General features: G+C 35.6%; 1 protein-coding gene across 3 annotated transcripts in view; it reads right to left on the reverse strand.

Annotated features, from left to right (window-relative positions):
* Positions 1–20787, reverse strand: part of RELCH (RAB11 binding and LisH domain, coiled-coil and HEAT repeat containing) — a 143208-nt gene that overhangs the window by 55956 nt on the left and 66465 nt on the right. For all 3 annotated transcript variants that reach the window (XM_036755628.1, XM_036755624.1, XM_036755619.1), the window contains exon 11: positions 9793–9905. In XM_036755628.1, coding sequence (XP_036611523.1) covers positions 9793–9905 — 113 coding nt within the window. The remainder of the gene's footprint in view (positions 1–9792; positions 9906–20787) is intronic.

Consider the following 20787-nt stretch of genomic DNA (forward strand, 5'->3'; position numbering starts at 1 on the left):
GGGTAAAACAGCAACTGAAAACAGGATCATCTGAAGGTCCTTGCCATCTAGAAGGTACGCTCTTTTCCTGTGGACATTGTACAAAGTATCTTCCACGACTTTTGCAAAAATCCTAAGTGTGGCTACATTTCTTTGTTTTGGGTCTTACACAATCAAACTAGGTCATATCTACAGCTGTATTTTCAAGGAATACTGCATGATATCAGTGTACGAATAAGTTTCTCTGTCAAAAGCTTTCCTAAAATAGGCACCAAATAGTGGAAAGCTTCATTATCTCTATCCCTTAGTTAATCATGTAATACAAAAATGTGGTCAATTATAGATAATTAGTAGCAAAAGTCTGCCTATTCTCAAAATTTCAGTAAGGATATCTTTGATATACATGATCTATAAGGACTCCAAAGAGATGAAAAACTAGGAACACGAACTGAGAGTTAAATATTTTCTTTCTACTGCCTTTGGGGATAGCAGTTGAGTGCAATTTTTCCATTCCTTTGGTTTTCTATTCTTGCCTTAGCTATTTTGTAAAATTATCTCAGTGTGCTCAATACTGTGTTGCCTTCAGCACGAATTTCCACAACATATAATGGGCATTGTAAAGTTACTACACACTATGGTTTTTTGTTAATTTGTTTTTCTGTTGGTACAGGGACAGTGCAAGGGTTCAAATATGGTTGTTTCTCTTTCTATCATTCATCATCAATGATGAAAATGATTATTGTATAAATGTTGACCAGATTATTCCATTTTTAGCTGTTTTTCTTTGGCCAGGTGTAGCTATAAAGGTTGTCAAGATAACAGGTTTCAAAAGCTGGGTTTCAAAACAAGCTTTTAGTAGACTCTATTTCCACACTATTTTATAATAAATTTGTCTTCTAAATTGCTATCGGTTGACATGTCCAGTAAGGAATACAAAGGTTTGTTGGTTAAAATAGTTTCTGGGATCTTCTGGTCCCCACATTGTGGTGATCACTTTAGATTAGTTAAATTTTTAAAGGAAATATTGACAATCAAGGTCAATACCTTAGCCTTTTTCAGAATGGATGGAGCTTCTTTGAATTTGTCTAGAGGACACCAGCAGTTGTATGCAGTGCCTTTTCATCTTTGGTTTTCCTTCTAATTTCACATTGTTTGACCTGCTGTGAATCAACTGTTTCTGATTACACACAGAGAATGCAGTATAATGACTTCCATATCAGTGATCAGTAAATTGTTTCTTGTGTATCAAAATATCTAGTGGATGGATTACTGAATTTGGAGTAAGGAAGAAATGGGTTCAAATCTCATCTCCAAAATTTACTAGCTATGTGACCGTGGGAAAGCTGCTTAACCTCTTGGAACCTCAGTTTTCTCATCTGTAAAATAGGGATAATAGTAGTACTTACATCACAGTTGTGAGGATCAAATGTGATGATTTTTGAAAAGTACTTTTCAAACCTTAAAGTGCTATAAACATGAACTATTATTGTCATAATTTTTGTGATACTGTTTAGTGTTTTTTTGTGTCCAATATCTACCACCTTCAAGGAGAAAATAGTCATGATAAAAAGACAAGAAGCTTCAGAACAGTCTAAAATCCTTTGATCTCTTTTGTTTCTCAAACCCAGCCCAGTGCCTTTTCTTTAAAGTTAAAATTTACTATTTTTTTTATTAGTAAAACATTCACCTTCTCTTACTCTCAAGCCCATCTTTCTCCCCACCTTCAAATGAGAAAGAAAAGCAAAACCCTTATTATAAAGATGTATAATGAAACAAAGCAGATTTACAAAGTAAAATCATCGGCAATGTTTCTCATTAGTCACTCTGTGCCACACATCTATCATGTGCTTTCGGACTTCTTTCTTGCTTCATACACAGATAAAGGTATTTACTTCTCCCTCATCCTGGAAGGCTACCCCCAAAGTACAGGGTCCCTCCACAATATGCCCTGGAGTCATGACCTGGACTGGGTTTGTAAAAGCAGAGCTGCCAGTCAGCACCTGTTCTTGCACTGTACACAAATTTAGGCTCCTTTTTGCTCTCTCTGGGACCAGTTCTTGCACTAGTCACAACCTTCCCCATGCTAAAATGCTTTGTAAGGCATACTCCTGGTCAGTCCCTGTCCATGGTGTTCTATCTATCTTCCCATGCTGACTGACCTCGGCTGGAAAAATAACTCACTGTGATTTTAAAAAAAATTTCCTGATTAGCATTTGTTCTGGAGCATTTTCTAGATCAGTTTGGAGGAAGTATGGATCAAATTACAGAGAATCTTGCAATACTTCTTTCTGCTACTTATGTTCCGTTTCCCAAACCACATTTTCCAATGAGTGTTTCACAATGCTCCCTTATGCTCACCTTCATAATGAAGTCATTGAGTATCAAAGTATATACTGACTTGCTTTAAGAGGAGCTAACTGAATTTTATATAGAATTTTTCTATCTCTTTATCTCTGGCAACAGCTGTTGATACATATGATACAATTATATTTACAGTTGTTTTTTGCTCATCTTGAGCACTACAATGTAAGATAACAAGAAATGATGTCATTTGTTGCCTTTTAGGAGCACAAAGAAACAATTTTTGCCAACTTTTTTGTTTGCTCCACCAAGAAGAACCTATCAGATATCCTTCATTTAGCTGCAATTTATCTTAAGGTTTTTACTGTGACATTATCAATACTGATGTTTCAGTAATATGTAAATTAATTGGCCACTAGATAAAATTAAATGAACGAAAAATTATTTATTATGTACTTATATGCCAAGCACAGTGTTAAGTGCTAAGAAGAGAAGGAAAAAGGCAGCCATGGGTCCATAGTAGCTCTCACTTTAATTGGGAAAGACAACATATGTGGGAAGGTTCAGCCAAGAAATCCTCAGGATTGTAGTAGCAATTTAAATTTGAAGATCTCTCCCACCCATTAATAGGCCCTGTGACCTGCTTATGTGACAGGAAGCCTAAGTCGCATGTGGTGGGAGGAGCTTCCTTACAGGAAAAAGAAGTTATGTCACAGGAAATGGGGAGGGAGAAGGGGAGAGAGAGAGAAAAGTTATGGCTGCTAATGGCCACCCTCATGATTACTAAAACTGAACAGGCTGACTTAGCTGTACTGTGAGTTTGTTTTGGGAAAGACCCCCAGCAGGGGGTCAGAGAGGTTCTGGGATGGAGAGGCTCCATGTTGTGATATCGTGTTTTGGGTTCCTTGCTGTTATGATGAAGTGGGCTAACTGGCTGTGGGAGCTGAACATTTGGTTATGAGATCTGGTTCTCTGGAGTCTGAATAAATGGTTTACTTCTTCTACCTTCTATGTGGAGAGTCTCATATACTTTGCAATACAGAACTATATAGGCATTTTGACAATTATCGTCTATATTGTTATTACTGCTTTACTAATACAAGTATACATTAGGGTGCCTGCATCATAAGATTGTCTGTCCTACTGGGAAGGGGTCACAATGGAGAAGGGAGGGGCAGCTAGGTGGCACAGTGAGTAGAGCACTAACCCTGGAGTCAGGAGGACCTGAGTTCAAATTGAGTCTCAGACACTTGACACACTTACTAGCTGTGTGACCTTGGGCAAGTCACCTAACCTCAACTGCCTTGCTAACCCCCTGCAAAAAAAAAATGGAGAAGGGATTCAGGATTCTTATCTCTGGTAGGCACTGGGATGGGGACTGAGTGTCTAGCTAAGAAGGAGCATTGACAAAAAAGTCTTACACTTATAGTGACAACAATTCACATTTAGTAATAATCCGCAAATGGTAATTTTTTTAAAGCACCCTCTGTCTCTTTTCTTGATGCTCCACTACTTTTACTTTTAAAGTGGAAAGTAGCTGAACAGGACTGAAAACTACTCAATTTCTTCTTCTTTGTTTAAAGGATTGCCATGGCCCATCTACTAGAGATGAGCCTCATTGTTCTTAGTTAGCCCACTGTTCCCAGGAGAAACTTCCAGAGCTCACGAAACCTTTAAGAATATAGAATCATCCCTCTATCACAAGCAGGCACCAGAGTGACACTTCAAAAGCAGGAGATTTTGAAGCTGGGTTAATGAGAAAATTTCCAATGTCTAATTACACACACACACACGCATGCACGTGTGCAACATATGTGTATATATATGTGTTAACAAATATATACATATAAGCATTTTTTTAATTAGTTCAAGCAGCACAGAGATAACTTAAAGCATGATTTCTAAATATCACTGTTATCTAAGCAAATCACTTGTCTTGGGGCTTAGTATCCTCATTTTAAAATGAATGAGCTAGATTGAAATGTGTTGAACCTTGTAAAAAATATTAGGTGAGAAAGAGTAAAAACAAGGAAGGGAGATGCCTGCTGACTAAGGTTTAAATTTAAAAGTTTAAAGATAAAAGAGGGAAACCAGAACTAACTAATCAATTTTATTTTGCTTCCATTTTCTGTATCATATCTCTATCATTTCTCCATTTTCTCTCTCTCTTCGAAATGGAACAGACAAACACGTTGAAGAGGAAAATGAAAACCAAGAAAGAATAACAAAGCATTTCATATGTCAGTACTTGAAAAGATCCAAGATTTCATCAGCATGGACATTCTTTCCACTGACACTAATCATAATCCCTCTACACTTTAGCAGACAAACTTTTAAGTTGCTACAGGGGAAAAAGCTACTATCTGGGGACCAAAGTTCTGGCTAAGGCTTTTGAACATGGATGGCCTGGCCTTTGGATAACACACAATCTAGGGAAGTATCCTTTCTTCTTTTCTAACTTAGTTAACCTCTACTAGATCTTACACTCCAGGGTCACTATTACCTCATGAGGCACCAGAGTAAGACTAAATATGATAAGCTGGAGTCTATTAAAACTATCACTGGATACTGAATTCCACTGCACAAGGCACCGAATGTTGTTGTTCAGCCATTTTTCAGCCATGACCCATACTTTGAGATCCATTTGGGGTCTTCTTGGTAAAGATACTGGAGTGGTTTGTCATTTCCTTTTCCAGCTCATTCCTCCAGATGAGGAAACAGAGGCAAACAGGGTTAAATGACTTGCCCAGGGTCACACAGATAGTAAGTGTCCAAGGTTACATTTGAACTCAGGTCTTCTTGACTCCAGGCCCTGCAACTCTATCTACTGCACCACCTTGCTACCCACAGACACTGACATACTTCTAATTCTAATCTTAAAGGACTTGTGGAGAATTAGAGTCAACAAAAGACTGGAAGATAAACCAACGTCTCTTCTCCACAGCACACAGTGCCAGGCACATAGCAGGTGCTTACTAAATGCTGCTGACTGACTGACTCTCAATGTTCTCTCCCTTGGTGATAACATCAACTCCCATGTTTTCCAGTTATTATCTCTATGCAAATGACTGCCAAATCTGAGTCTTTAGCCCTAATCCAGGTCCTTAACCCTGCTCTAATGTTACAACTACTTGCTGGACATGTATGTCTTATCTCCATCTCAAATAAAATGTGTAAAAAAAAAAAGTCACATTATTTTCTTCTTATAAACCTACTCCTCTCCCATACCTCTCTATTTCAACTGAAGGTACCGCCTGTTCTCTTAGGACAGACAGGTTTACATCATCAGAATGATCTCTGACTCCTTCCTCTTAAACCTTCCTTATGTCCAATCGGTTGCTAAGTTTTGTCTCTTATATTAGATTCCTCCCCTTTCATTCACTAGAGGGTCTATCTTCACTGCATTTTCCCTCCTTTCTCTCCTTTTCCAACCCATCTCCTGAACAGTACAAGTCTTACTGTGTGATTCACTCACCTTATCAAAAAGCTTCAGTGTCTCACTATTATGACCAGTACAAAAAACAAAATACTTATTCTGACCCTTCCCAATCTACACCATAATTTATCTGAAGAAAATTCTGGGGTTTAAATTTATTCTAAGTTTGATAGGAGGAAAAAAGTGTGATGTAATAAGAAAGCTAATGAAATCTTAAACTTCATTAAGATAGGTACAGTATCTCAAACCAGGTAGTTAATATTCCTACTATATTCTGACCTGGTCAGATCACCTCTTGAGTATTATTTAGCTCTGGCTGACATCTTAGGAAGGATATTAAGAAATTGGAGAGAGTCCAGAAATGAGAAACCAAGAGAGTAAAGGGCATTTCACCAATGAGTCAATCAACAAACATTTATTAAGTGCCTACTGTGTGTCAGGCACTGTGCTAAGGATACAAATACAACGAAACAATCTTTACTCGCAGCACCTAGGTGGCACAACAGATAGAATGCTATGACTGCAGTCAGGAAGAACAGTCACTCAGTTTGCCTCAGTTTCCTCACCTGTAAAGTGGGAATAATAATAGCATCTCTATCCCAGGGTTGTTGTGAGGATCAAATTGAGATGATAATTGGAAAGCACTTAGCATAGTGTCTGGTACATAGTAAAGAGTTTATATTCTAATGAGGGATGTAACAAGGATACACACAAACACATATACAAAGAATATAAATACAAAGTAATTAAATGTAATGTGACAGAGAAGGCACTAGCAGTTGGGATCAGAAAATGATTCATACAGAAAAGACTTGAGGACCATCTGGAAGGAAGAGAGGGAATTTTTCAGATGGAGGTAAGAACTGAGTGAATCTTAGGTATTAGAGACAGCCAGTGCAAAAGCATGGAAAAGGTCACATGTGAGAAAAGAGGGAAGGCCAGGTCGGTTGGACTGTGGCATGTGGGAAGAGGGAGTAATGTCTATTGAAGCTGGAAAGATAAATTGGGAAAAGTTTATGAGGAACTTCCAAAGCTAAAAATAGAAGTTTATATATACTTACATACGTGTGTGTGTGCATATGTGTGTGTGTGCATGTGCGTGCGTGTGTGTGTGGTATATAAGAAAATGACATGGTCATGTCTATACCTAAGAAAAATCACTGACAGCTGTGTGGAGGAAGGACTGAAGTGAGAGAAACTTGACGCAGGGAGAACAAGTAGGAGGCTAATACAATAATTTACTTTATAGATGATGAGGGCCTGAACTAAGATGGTAGCTGTGAGAGGGGAAAGAAGAGGTCAGATGCAAGACATGTTGTTAACATTAGGCAAATGACTGGCTATGCAATCACTGAAGTATAGGTTAAGGGAAGAGAGAACTTTCACATGAAAAAAGGCTTAAATCCCAGTTAATAACATTCTTAGAAAACTCCAGAAAACATTCCCTTATCACCAAATGAAAGGCTGACTACAACACTGAATTCTAAGAAGAGGTTAGCAAAAGTGACTAAAAACCAAATTAGAAAGATCAAGCCACCCTCGATATTAGAGAGAAGCAAGACAAAGCAATTCTATTTAGGCTGCAGAATTAAAGAAACATTGCATCCTGCTCATGGTTTGACTACTTCCTCTGGTAATAACAAGGATCAGATATGGCAAGGATATAGTGTTTCAGGACCTTTCTGTACCAAAAGTTGACATGAGTTTAGTTGTTAGAGGTCTCATCCAGTAGAGGCAAGTATTAAAATGTGAAAAACTGTAGAGGCCTTGTAAAGGCTGCTGAAAGCAAAGGATAGTGGTAAAGGTGCTCTTCACTTTGACTCTACTCTTTCTGACAGTGGCACCACAATATGTATCCTCTTCCCCACATTCACAGCCTTGGGGTTCCTTCTGATTTTTACCTGGCCCTCAACTCCTACCTTCAATTACTTACCAAGTTCTCTCGGGTTGACCTTCACAACATATCTCAAATTCGTAATAATAATCAACAACTAGCACTTCTACAACACTTTGAAAAATCTGCAAATCAGTTATACGAACCATGTCAGAGAGGTGCTATTTCTATCATCCTCATTTTACAGATGATGAAAGTGAGGTGAAGTGACTCGCTTATAGGTTACAAAGTTAGTGTGTGAGGTACCATGGGAAGTCAGGTCTTCCTGACTCCAAACCTAACGCTTGAGCTGAGCTCTCTCTATCACACTGTCACTACTCAGTTACCAGCCCTTGCCACCCAACGGAAATTATAACAATCTCCTGCCACTTTAGCCCTCGAATATGTCCTTCATGTCATTGCCAGTGTAATCATCCTTATACAGAAGATAAAGCTTTCTCATGTCACTCTTTACAAATCTTCACTGGCTCCTTACTGCCCATCTAATGCTTGAACTTCTATCTTCTAATATCCTACACAATAGGATAATAATACCTTTTCTTTCCTGTGTGTGTGTGTGTGTGTGTGTGTGTGTGTGTACTTATGATTTCAATGGCATTAGGAATTCATGGAATATAAACTTCTTTCATTGAAAGATCAGCAATTTATTTGTAACTCAGAGAATTGCCTGGGGCACTGAGAGATAAAGTGATCTGTCTATGGTTATCTATGTAGTACGTGTCAGACAGGACTTGAAGTCACATCTTTATGACTCCAAAGTTGACCTTCCATTCACTATGCTCTGCTATTTTTCCTGTTAACTTTTTCAAATTACTTCTCTCTACATGTTTTATTGCTCCTGATTTTCATTCCCAAAATATGCTCTATGTCTAACTCTCAAACCTTTATTCATTATTACCTACTTTTCCTGCTCTTCAACTGTTGAATTTTTACCCAACCTTAAAATAACAATTTGGATGTCTCCATGAAGCTTTCCTTGATTTCTGTCACCAATAATGACCTCACAAAAGCATTGTGTTCTGTACCTCCATGAGGCACTTGCAGGAAGAGGCAAGGCAGCATAGTAGATGGAGAAATTGACTTGGAGTCAGGAAGACCTGAAGAAAAATCCTGCTTCTGATCCTGCCTAGTTTTGTAATCAGGAACGAGTCAAATCCACCCTGAGCATCTATTTCCTCATCTTTAAAATGAGACTTTGTGACCCTATTTGGAGTATTTTTGACAAAGACACTGGAATGTTTTGCCATTTACTTCTCCAGTTTATTATAGATGAGGAAACTGAGGCAAACAGAGTTAAGTGATTTGCCCAGGGTCACACAACTAGCAGTGAGTGCCTGAGACCAGATTTGAACTCACAAATATAAGTCTTACTGATTGTAGACCTGGTGTTCTACCCACTGTGCAGATCTGGCATAGATATATGTATATATATATACACACACACACACACACACACATATATATATACGTGTATATATATATAGATACATATCTAGCATCATCATATATGTCATGTGATATATTATTTTTCTTTATTATAAATTAAATAAAAAAGGGAAAAGAAAAATAGTTTTTTTCATTTGAAAGTAGAAAGCCAGAAATTCAAATAATCAAACCTCTCAAAAATAAGTATTACTGATCTGATGGTGAATTATTCTCTCATACAATTATTCAACCTGAAGCCAGATTAAGTCTTTTATTTCTTTATTTGTTGGCAATATGCATTACAGTGTCAGCAGTCAGCAGAGTAAGGAGTGTCCATTTTCACTTTTTAAAACATTAATGATGTTATCAATTTTGCCAGGGGAATGTAGGTCAGAACTCTGTGTAGGTATTTTAAAAAAAAAATTTTATTTTACGCTTTAGTCTGTCAAATTCCCTGATTCAGTATTCTAAACATCACCTTATACTATGAACTTATACTATGAACATACTTCAATTTACCTTTAATAAAAAGGGAACTATAAGTTAGGGTAGTGTTTTTAAGTACACTTGCATTCTACAGACTACAAAAGAGGGAAATTATGGACATAGGAAGTCCCCATCCTTTTTTAAAAGGATGAAAAGCTCCCATATGATTCACTAAGTTAAAAATTCAAATTGTGATGTGAAATAAATTAAATGAAGAAATCAGCACTTTATCAACTGTACCTGCTAAGATGAAAACAGTCACAAACATTACCTTTGTTCATCATCTGGCCGTTTGATCAAATTAAAAAGTATATGGAGAAGCTGATCTCTCTCTTTAGGTTCAGGATGTAGACAAGCTGTACATAATATCAGTGGGATCAATTCCTAAGAAATGGAAAAAATAAAAATTTAAAGTAAAAATGTTGTTTAATATTCTTAAATAAAATGGGAAAGTGATATAGGAAACCTAACTATAAAAAGGGTTAGATTTACCTTTAAAAACATGATTATTTGAAAGATAAACTAAGAAACATTAAAATATGTATAGGAGGCTGGTGAACTAGAAATACCACAAGCAAGGTAATAAAATTAAACAAGATATAACTAACCTTTTGTTGTTGTTGTTTATTTAATCTTAACCATTCATGACTTACCAACGTCACTGTCTGTTATAGTAAGCAAGGTTCTAGTAAGTGAAAAACTAAATGGTGGTTTTGGTGAAAATGTAATAATAAAGAAACAAAAAAATGTGTAAATATTGGTAATGTTTAAAATATTATATTGAGCAGCTAGGTGGCACAGAGGATGGAGCACTGGGTCTGGAGTCAGGAAGACTTCTTTTCTCTCAGATACAACCTTAGAAACTTACTATCTACGTGACCCTGGGCAAGTCACTTAACCCTGTTTGCCTCAGTTTCTCATCTGTAAAATGAGCTGGAAAAGGAAATGGCAAACCACTCCAATATCTTTAACCCCCAATGGAGTCACAAGAGAGTTGGACATGACTGAAATGACAACACAAGTAGTGGAACAAGAAATAACAAGATCTCTTTGGCAAATACAATACTATAAACATCTCCAGGTTTAGCTTCATGGACAGTACATAACCAAATTGAAGATAATGGTTTTTATTTTCAGTTGATGAAATATCAATAGCACTTTGTCAGTAGGTATCTTATCTGCAGAGTCAAAATCCAAGGTTGATTTTTCTGTTAAAAAAATGCCATTCTTACCTTAGCTAGCAAACATTAAATTAAATTAAATAACTTAAATAAACAAAATACACAGTTGGGACAGAAGTAGTAATAGATTAAATTTTTGCTATACCAGTCAGAAGAGTATATTAGGTAATCAAAACTGGCTTTATGTTTATTAGATTCAAATTCAATTCTTACTAAAATAAGAATTATAAAATCATATGTTCAAAAGAGATTCTTCATCTTGGAGTAGTATCTCAATTCCAGTTAAGAATACAAATCTCAAAGGGGTAAGTAGGTGAAATTTTTGTAAAAATGGTCCATGGTGTGCACAGCTTTTGTTTTAATGCAGATACTATAAAGTCATAAGAAAAAAGTTATATCCTTTTCTCTCCTCTCAGAATGGATAACCTGTAAAGAATTAAACTTTGTTACAAACTGAATGATATGCTCAAGGAAAACAAGAATGAAAATATTACTCACTGCAGGAGAAATGTCTTCCCCCCCCACCCCCCCGAAGATCCTCCCTGAAAAACAGATGATATTCATTGCCAGAGGAAGCTGAGATGGAACTGGAAAGCATGACTTACAGTCTCTTAACTTGAACTCTAAATTCTTTATATCAAATTCAAAAGTTTTAGGCTACCTGGTAAAAATCCTGTGTCTGCAGGGGAGGCAGAGGGGCTTGACAGGGCAAAGACAGAGACTAGAAGAGCTAAGGAAGTTTCACCTGTGAGAAGTGAAAAGAATTTAAACCATTTAATTTCCTGTGCTTCAACTTCACATTAGGTCCCCACAGTAGGTCTCAGATTAATAAGTAATCAAGATCAAAAGGAATAAAGGATTAACTTAGAAAAATAATTTGGCATTAGAAAGCAGTGTGTTACTAAATTTATAAGCGTTTAAGCATCATTGTGAGTTTAGATACAAGGTGATGCTATTTGATTAATTTCTTAATGGAATATGATTCTAATTGTGTAGGTAAAACTTAAGTGACTTTCTACAAAATATTAATATTTTGATAAAAACTGTCATTTGAGAACACTGAGTTGAGGTAAAGAAACTTGGTATGCAAGTCTGAGTCTGTCTTTGGATGACTTCATGGAGTAAAATTCCTTTGGCCACTAATGCTACCAGGAGAATTCCTCCTTGTGGGCTTGTGAGTGTGCCCCACAAAAGTCTTGGGAGGCACGATGAAAAAAAAAAAGTTGTAAATGTTAGCTAATAAGCAATTTATTGGGCAGTAATGAAAAAGTAGTAATAGGCTGAAGGTGGCAACTAAAATTAACTGCCAAGTTTGGCAAAACTGATTCTCACTTCAGAACCCCTGAATTCCCTCCACCTTTACTTCTTTGTCCACCTCTCTCTCTCTTTCTGTGCTTGGCCTACTTCCTCTAGCAGCATGGTTACTGTTGCTCTTCACTTACTGGAGGCAGCTAAGTGGCACCATGGATAGAGTGGTGGGAGTTGGAGTGAGTTTAGGTTGCATCAGACAATTATTAGCTGTGTGATCTTGGGCAAGTCATTTGACCTGCCTGTGCCCCAGTTTCTTCATCTATAAAATTGGGATAATAGCAACTATTACACAGAATTGTTGTAAGCATTAAATAATTAACATATGTAAAGCACCTTACAAACCTTAAAATGCTATATAAATGCTGCTGGTGTTTAGTCATTTTAGTGGTCTGAGACTTGTCATGACCCCATCTGAGGTTTTCTTGGCAAAGACACTGGAGTGATTTGCCCATTTTCTTCTCCAAGTCATTTTACAGATGAGGAAACTGAGGCAAACAGGTTAAGTGACTTGCCCAGGCTCGCACAGCTAGGGTCTAAGGCTGGATTTGAACTCAGGTCTTTCTGACTCCAGGCCCAATGCTCTATTCACTATAAAACCTAGCTGACTTTATATAAATGTTAGCTGTTATTATTAATATATAACAAAGCAATAAAATTAATAAGTAGGACAGAAAATTTCTTAAATAAATATATTCTAATGTAAAAGTCTGGTGTACTAATTTTTCCTACCTGCAGGTCAGATCATGTCAAGACCTTAATTACAAACCTATAATGGTTCCCTACTACTCATGGAATATAAGTTCACACTTTGCATTCTTATATTCAAAGTTTTTATCTAGTTCTAGACTACCTCTTCAGCCTAACCGCATACTTCTCTCTTTTAAACACTCAATAGTCTTAATTTTTATTTTAGATGAACCTAAGTTTTTTTTTTCCTTGCTCATTATATGGCTTTCAAAAGGAAATCTAAAAGGTTACAAAAAGGACAAATTAATGGAATAGGCAACTTTTCTTTTCAAGATGTATAAGTGGTATAATTTATATCGACCTTTGAGACTATTCTTTACAAGCAAGCATCAAGTTCCAACACTGGAAAATTTTTGGATGCTAAACTGATCCAAGGAAATCATAAGACACATGCTGGCAGGTCAATGGCTGAGGTCTTTGCAACTTTCTGTTTAAAGTAATGTAGCATGAGTGAAGCCAAGAATAGATGGAGAAGAGTTGCTGGCAGTGGAGAGTCTGGGAAGATAACAGAAACCACAAGAATCATAGTACAGAATCTAGGACAGCAACAAAGAATAATGTCTGAAACAAGAGCCTGGGTGGGCAACGGTTAGTAGCTTGTGTTCAACACAGAAAGACCTACATACCACCTTCATAGGATCAAAGGTCTACATCAGAGGTTCCCAAAATGGGCAATACTGCCCTCTGGGGAGGGCTGGAATGATCCAGGAGCTGTGGGATAAGACTCAGGTGCAACTGGGGGACATTGAATAAAAATAAAGGGGTGGTGGAAGCATAAGAAGAGAAGACAAGAAAAGTTTGAAAAACCTTCCTTACATGTTCCATCTGTTGGAATCATAGCGATTCTGTTGTTTTTCAAAGTCCACCCACAGCGCTTAACAAGTAAGTGCTGGCAGGTGAGCATGCCATGCACTGTTGGGAAGTGCAGCATGTATCAGCAGGAATATACTGTAGGTGTAATAACTTGTTTACAATATGATACCATATGGCTACATGATGCATTATTGCATCATCAAAATTTCAATGCAGGAAAACCCCACAAATTTACAATAAATTATTAAATTTAAATTTATTTTTAAAAATTATTTTTGAAATGATGTAAATTACCAATCAATCAATCAATCAATCAATCAATCTAGAACTGTTAAAGAAAGATTTCCAGGGGGCCACTGAATAAATTTTTTTTTGAAAAGGGTGAGTTGGTCAAATAAGTTTCAGAACCTCTGGTCTATATGACAGAAATGATTGGTTATATGCAACAGCTGGCTGGGGAGTTGTATAGCATGGTTATCAATTCCATTTTCAATATTAACAGGGTGAGGAACAAATGGTACTGAAAAGGAAAAGAAAACACACTTAAGTCTGCAGATGATATCAACTTGAGGGGAACATTAATTAGTTACCAAGACCCTGAAAGAAGGATGAAAATTCAGAATGAGCTTGTTATTAATAGTTTAATAACAAAGAGAATGAAATTCAGTAAGGACAACAGCATCACGTCACACCTAAGGAAGGATGACCTTCAGTACCATCTTGTCATAAAAGGGACAGAAAAAAACCTGGGATCATAATAAGCAACATGTCAATTACGGCACTTATAACACCGCACTGACAAGTGAGATCTGCCACCAGACAAATGGAAATGTAGCTTGTAAGAATAATGAAATAAAAATTCTGTTTTACTAATCAATGGTCATTTGTTTTCCAAAACTCAAAGGGAATGCCAAGAAATGAGAGGATTCAGGATAGAACCACAAAATCTCCAACCACTATCAAGAAAAGGGAATTTTGGAATATGATATACCAAAAGATAGAGTCTTACAATAGAAAAAAAAGTATCCTGAAAAATGGAGAATAATCCTACAGAGGGAAAATGGAGCTTTAATAAGAAAGAAATTTCAAGCATTTTTGATGAGAGATCAGAAGTGGGTAGAATCTGTGAAATGCAAACACTATTTGAGCAACTGGAAGCAATTATTACTTAGTTCCTCATATTCAAACAGAGAAGAGACAAACATATCTTAAAATCTCACTGTTTTCAAGAGTCATAGCAAATATAGAGGTTAGGGGCAATTCTGGGGTTTTCTGTTATCTTTGACTAGAGGAAAGAAAAGACAAGAAAAAAGAATACTCTTGGGAAGAAATTTTAAAAAGGAGGTGGGGAAACTTATGTATCTCATCATTTGGGTATATCAGGAGAAAAGAAGCATGAAGGAGGAATAAGACCACTTCTTGAAACTCACTCTTTTTTAAATTGGCAAAGGTTAATTGAACACATGTCCACACATGCAAAAACACACGGATTTTGATATAGAAATACACTAAATTTAATGGGGAAATATGCACAGACAGGAAGAGAAGGGCAGCTAAGAGAATATGTAAAGTTAGGGAGGGAATAATCATAAGCAAAAATCAACTTCAGATGACAGTACATTGGTGAGCTATTGCTGTGGCTAAGAATTTTTTCTGGGAAAGCAATTTTGTACTATGTCCCCAAAAGTCACTAAATTGCATATTCTTTGAACTATCTGTAAAACACTAAAAGGCCTCAAATCCCAAAGGGATGAGAGAGAGGGAAAAATGTACATGTATCTACGTAAATATATTTATAGCAACTTTTTTTAAAAACAAAGAACAAAAGTGTCCATCAATTGAGAAAAGATTATGATATATGTAACGAAATAGAACTACACTGTAAGAAATTACAAAACAAATTGTTTCATGAAAACAAGAAGACTTGTATGAATTGATGCAGAATGAAATGAGCAGAACCAGAATATTTATACAGTCACAACAATGTAAATCAAAATCTTAGAACTCTGATCGTTGCAATGATCACGACCACAGAAGACTGATAAGAAGTATGCCACCTACTTAATAGAGGAGTGATGTACTCAAGGTGCACAGTTAGAAATACATTTTTAAATGCAGCAAATGTATGAATTTTATTTTATTGACAATAATTTTTGGTTACAAAGTATAAAAAGTGTGTTTTTCTTTTTTTATTGGTGGGGGCAGGGGGGTGGAATATGGAGAAGAGGCAGCAATATGAATACTACCACCACTCCCCCAAAAAAGAAAGAAAAAAGGGTTACTGAGGCACTTTCTCAAAAATACAAAGAAAGAAGTTCATAAGGAAATATGGAAGAATAGGAAATCTTTGAAAGTAGCTTGTTTAATTTTATTATACATTTTTCTTTAAAAGCAAGGTCTATGCAATACAGATTTGCATTTTCACAAACAACTCTCTTTTTTGTTCTTTATATAATATATGACATATCACATATACCTTATATATACAATAAGATTTATTATATATCTTATATACAAGTAAGATATATCATACATATCTTTTATATATAAGACAATATAATGCTGTTTTGGTTTCTGTTAAATCCAGAATAAAACAATAATTTTTTTAAAAATTGAAGAGAGCCACAAAAGATATTTAAAGAAAAAGAAATGTGAACTATGGAGATAGTTTCACTGAATTAGGATTACTTTACTCAGAAGAGGACATCAAAGTAGCATATGTTAAGAAGATGGCCAAAGATATCCTAGTTATTATCTGTCATCTATGAAATTTATCTAAATTTTTAGTATTCATACTTTTGGCTTACATTACTTCTTCTAATGATGCATTCTGTAAATTAATACCTGCAAATCGTAAAGTACTTTCTCTTAAATTTACCATTTTCAAGCTTCCCGGAGAGTCAGTGTTCTAATATCTCACAATTTATTTTAAAAGTAGGTGTCACCATATCAATATTATTCATAATTTTATAAACCTGGTTATCTCCCCTGAGTATTCATCTTTCAAGAATGCAGTCCTAATCAATCAGTATATCAAATAGCAGCATTACCAAACAGTACACTTCATTTAATCTAGAAGCTATCTTTTTAAAACTTTAATTTGCTATTTGAAGGTAGCTAGAGGAAGAGAAGAACATCATTCAGGATATGGGTTGGCAATTTCAAATTATTTGATTAAAACTTTAAATATGAACATGATTAAGTTACCTAAGACTATTATTATGAAAGGGGCAGGCAAAATAAAGTGATACTGATAGAAAGATGTTGTTCTTTACCTAAGCATATCTGTAACCAAGACTTAAATCTTTATACATTTCATTAAAAACCCAGAGTACGAGGGACCCATACAGCAACCAGGATATCAAGCTTTTGTAAAATTAACCCAAAAAGAAAGCTTTTCAGTGAAGTGATTTTAAGAACAAAGTTTCAATTCAGTAAGACTTGAGCTCAAATCCAACTGCAGACACTTATTAGGTGTGAGACCTTGGGGAAGTCACTTAACCTGTTTGCCTCAATTTCTTCAACTACAAAATGGAGAAAACAATACCATCTACTTTGCAGGGTGGTTATGAGGAAAAGATGAGATAATATTTGTGAAACACTTAACATTCCTGGTACCTAGCACATAATGCCTGGCACATAGTACATAAACTGATTAGAGGGATAGGACAAGAACAGAGACTGAATCTGTGGTTGAACTGGTAGAGGTAACTCATGAGCGAGGGAATTGCCCTCTACTGATTCAGATCAGTGACTTCTTTACTATTTGTAGTCTTAAAGAGTTGCCTAGAACACTAAGAGTAATGTGATGTGCCTGGGTGACACAGCTACCTAATGTCAGAATTGGAACTTGGAACAGATTTTCTTAACTTCAAGAATAGCTCTTTAATGACTACTTCAAAATGTTTCTCTAAAATAATGGAGTAAAGCAGAACAAAAGATTTTAAAAGTCTATATTGATTATGGAGGAAGATTTCAAATATAAAGTTTTCTTTAAAAACTATTTTCCAGTTCTCAAAAAGATAACTACAAACTTTAACAACTATATAAAAGAATATTTCAAATTACTAGTGAAAATGTAAATCAAAAGAGCTCTGAGATTTTTTTACCTAACATGCAGCAAACTGGCAAAAATGACACAAAATAGGAAGCCATTGTTGAAAGGGTTGTGATAAGACAGGCACACTAACACATTGTTGGTAGAGCTATGAATTGGCCAATCTATTCTGGAAAAGTAATTTAGATTTATGCTAAGAAAATGAATAAATGACCACACCTTTTGAATCAGTGACCCCACTGCTAGGCAAGTATCTGAAGAGAAGGTCAATGATAAAAAGAATCCCTATATACACCGGTACATTTATATCAGAACCTTATGAAGAAGCAAAGAATTGGAAACAAAAAAAACCAAACAGCAATTAATTGGAAATTGGCTAAACAAGTTATGGTATATGAAGTGGATTAGTAGTATGCTGTAAGAAAAGATGAACATGATGAATACAGATAACCAGAGACAGACTTTAAAACCTTATGCAAAGAAGCCGATGTAAAGGAAAACAACATACCACAACACTGTAAATCTAAAGAATCGCAGCAATCAAAAGCAAATGATGTGAAATTATAATGACCAAGCTTGGCGCCAAAGAGCTATGAAAAGGTACTTCCCCACCTTGGTTATAGGTGTGAAATACTTCATTTAACATCAATTTTTTCAACGTGTTGATTGGTTTGGTTTGCCCTGTTTTTTCTTTTTTTATTCTTCATTATAAGAGAGAGCTCCCTGGAAAGGGGAGGGAAGAAAAATAAACTGGAAAAGTTAAGTGATGTGAACAAAGCTATCTACACAATTTAAAAAAAAATAGAAATTCCTTAATAATAGGTACTATCTATTTTGTTCTTATATTTGTGTATCTAAAGCCATCATAATTCTGCAGACATTGTAAATGCTTAACAAATGCTTTTTAAAATATTTTGAAAAAAGAAAAGAAAGATCCACTTAAACCAAAATATTCATATGTTCACCTTTTCTAGTAAAAAGAACTAAAATCAAGAGGGATGTATATCCATGAAGGAACAGCTAAACAAAAAACTGAACATAACTGTGAGGGGAATATTATATTATTCAAGTGTAGAAAACAATAGATAAATATGAATAAGACAGGGAGAAATGCAGGGGAGGTAAAAACAAAATATATCAATAAAAATAAACTTTAAAAACTTCAAATGAAAAATTTCCAAAAAAATCTTTTAACCTGGGTCTATGATTTGAATAGTGCAGTGATTTAAAAACTCTCAGTGAGGCAACTCAATCTAATGACGCAAATGTGCAACACCAAGTCTTCAAGTCTTTCTGGGGACTGAGAAGTGACTCGCCCAGGGTCAGAAAACCAAGATAAATTAAGAGGCAGAAATTAGGCCCAGGCTTTCCTTAAGTTCACTCTTTCTCTAATTCCCCCAGTGCCTTTGTGTGGAGTGAGGGGGGAAATAATCCCTCTGAATGGCATGCCCATAAAAATTATCCAGGCCCTAGTAATACCACTTCTAGGGCTGTATGCCAAAGAGATCATAAAAATGGGAAAAGGACCCACATGTACAAAAAATTTATAACAGCTCTTTTTGTGGTGGCAAAGAACTGGAAATCAAGGAGATGCCCATCATTTGGGGAATGGCTGAACAAGTTGTGGTATATGAACATAATGGAATACTGTTGTGCTGTAAGAGATGATGAGCAGGGTGACTTCAGAAAAACCTGGAAAGACTTATATGAACCTGATGCTGAGTGAAGTGAGCAGAACCAGGAGAACACTGTACACAGTAACAGCTGCATTGTGCAATGACTAACCTTCATAGACTTGGCTCTTCTCAGCAATGCAAGGACCTAAAACAACTCCAAAAGAATCATGATGGAAAATGCCTTCCACATCAAGAGAAAGAAATACAGGAGTCTGAATGCTGATGGAAGCATATTATTTGCTCTTTTTTCGTTTTTTCCTTTCTCATGGTTCCTCCCATTCATTCGAATTCTTCTATACAACATGACTAATGTGAAAATGTTTAATGAGAATGGATATGTAGAGCCTATATTGGATTGTACACTGTCTTGTGGAGGGGAGGAAGGTGGAGAAAATTTAAAACTTATGGAAGTGAATGTTGAAAACTAAAAATAAATAAATTTATTTTTAAAAAAAATTATCTAGGGACAGACACAAAACTAGTGCATGGATGTCTATAAAAAAACAGAAAATTGTTGCTCAAAATTGTCCAAGTATTGAAATGAGAAAATCTGACAATATGTAATTCTTTTTTATGAAAGGAAGACGAGAGGACTGGAAATGTGGATAAGAGGATGCACCTTTGTGATGACCTTGAAGAAAGTTTTAGTCTCCTCTCTTCATGAACAGTCTTCAGTAAAATAAAGCATTACTCTTTTACTTGATGGAGGCTGTGCATATTACTGGAAGTGTAAGACCTTAGCCCAACAAATGTCAGAATGGAAACAAAATTCAGATCATCCACTTTAGATAGCATACATTAGCTCATCCTTATAATCATTTTAAAATAGCAACAGTCTTCTTTTAATAGTCTTCTTTATCTAGCATATGTAGCAATTTTAATTGATATTAATAAATTCAGTAGATTCAGGTTAATTGTTGCAAATTTTTAATCTTTTTTTTAATCATTTCTTCTGGTTTCAGGAAAATGTAATCTTCTAACCATGAAAAGAAAACACTGAAAGATCCAAAATATTTGATCCTTATCCAGTTGTTGGTACAATATATCTATAATCTCATAAGCTGAAATAAGTACAGAGTTTTGCTAAGATTCAATATTTAACTTTATTACAATTTCCATTTTGCTTTCTGACTTGGAATAAAATAACATTTACATACAATTTAAATTTACACAAATTATTTAGGTTGACTTTGTATAGAACTACAGTAATAATAAACACCACATAACACACACTAAATTGTTTTTACACCTTTGGGGCTTCTTCCTAAGGAAATAGAAAACCCTGTATAAAAATCCCTTTCTTTGTTACTATTCTTGGAAAAGGAACAAGCAGCTAGAAAGTTGTGTCTCATAATGAGAGTTTGCTCATGATCTTCATTTAACTTATGTTAGCTACATGTGGAAAAGCCTGTTTCAGATACAGATGGAGTTTAGGGCTGAACTGGATGATACCCTCTTTTTTTTTTTTTTGAATCAGTTCT

This window comes from Trichosurus vulpecula, chromosome 1 (assembly GCF_011100635.1).
Source record: "Trichosurus vulpecula isolate mTriVul1 chromosome 1, mTriVul1.pri, whole genome shotgun sequence".
In the NCBI taxonomy this organism is placed as follows: Eukaryota; Metazoa; Chordata; class Mammalia; order Diprotodontia; family Phalangeridae; genus Trichosurus; species Trichosurus vulpecula.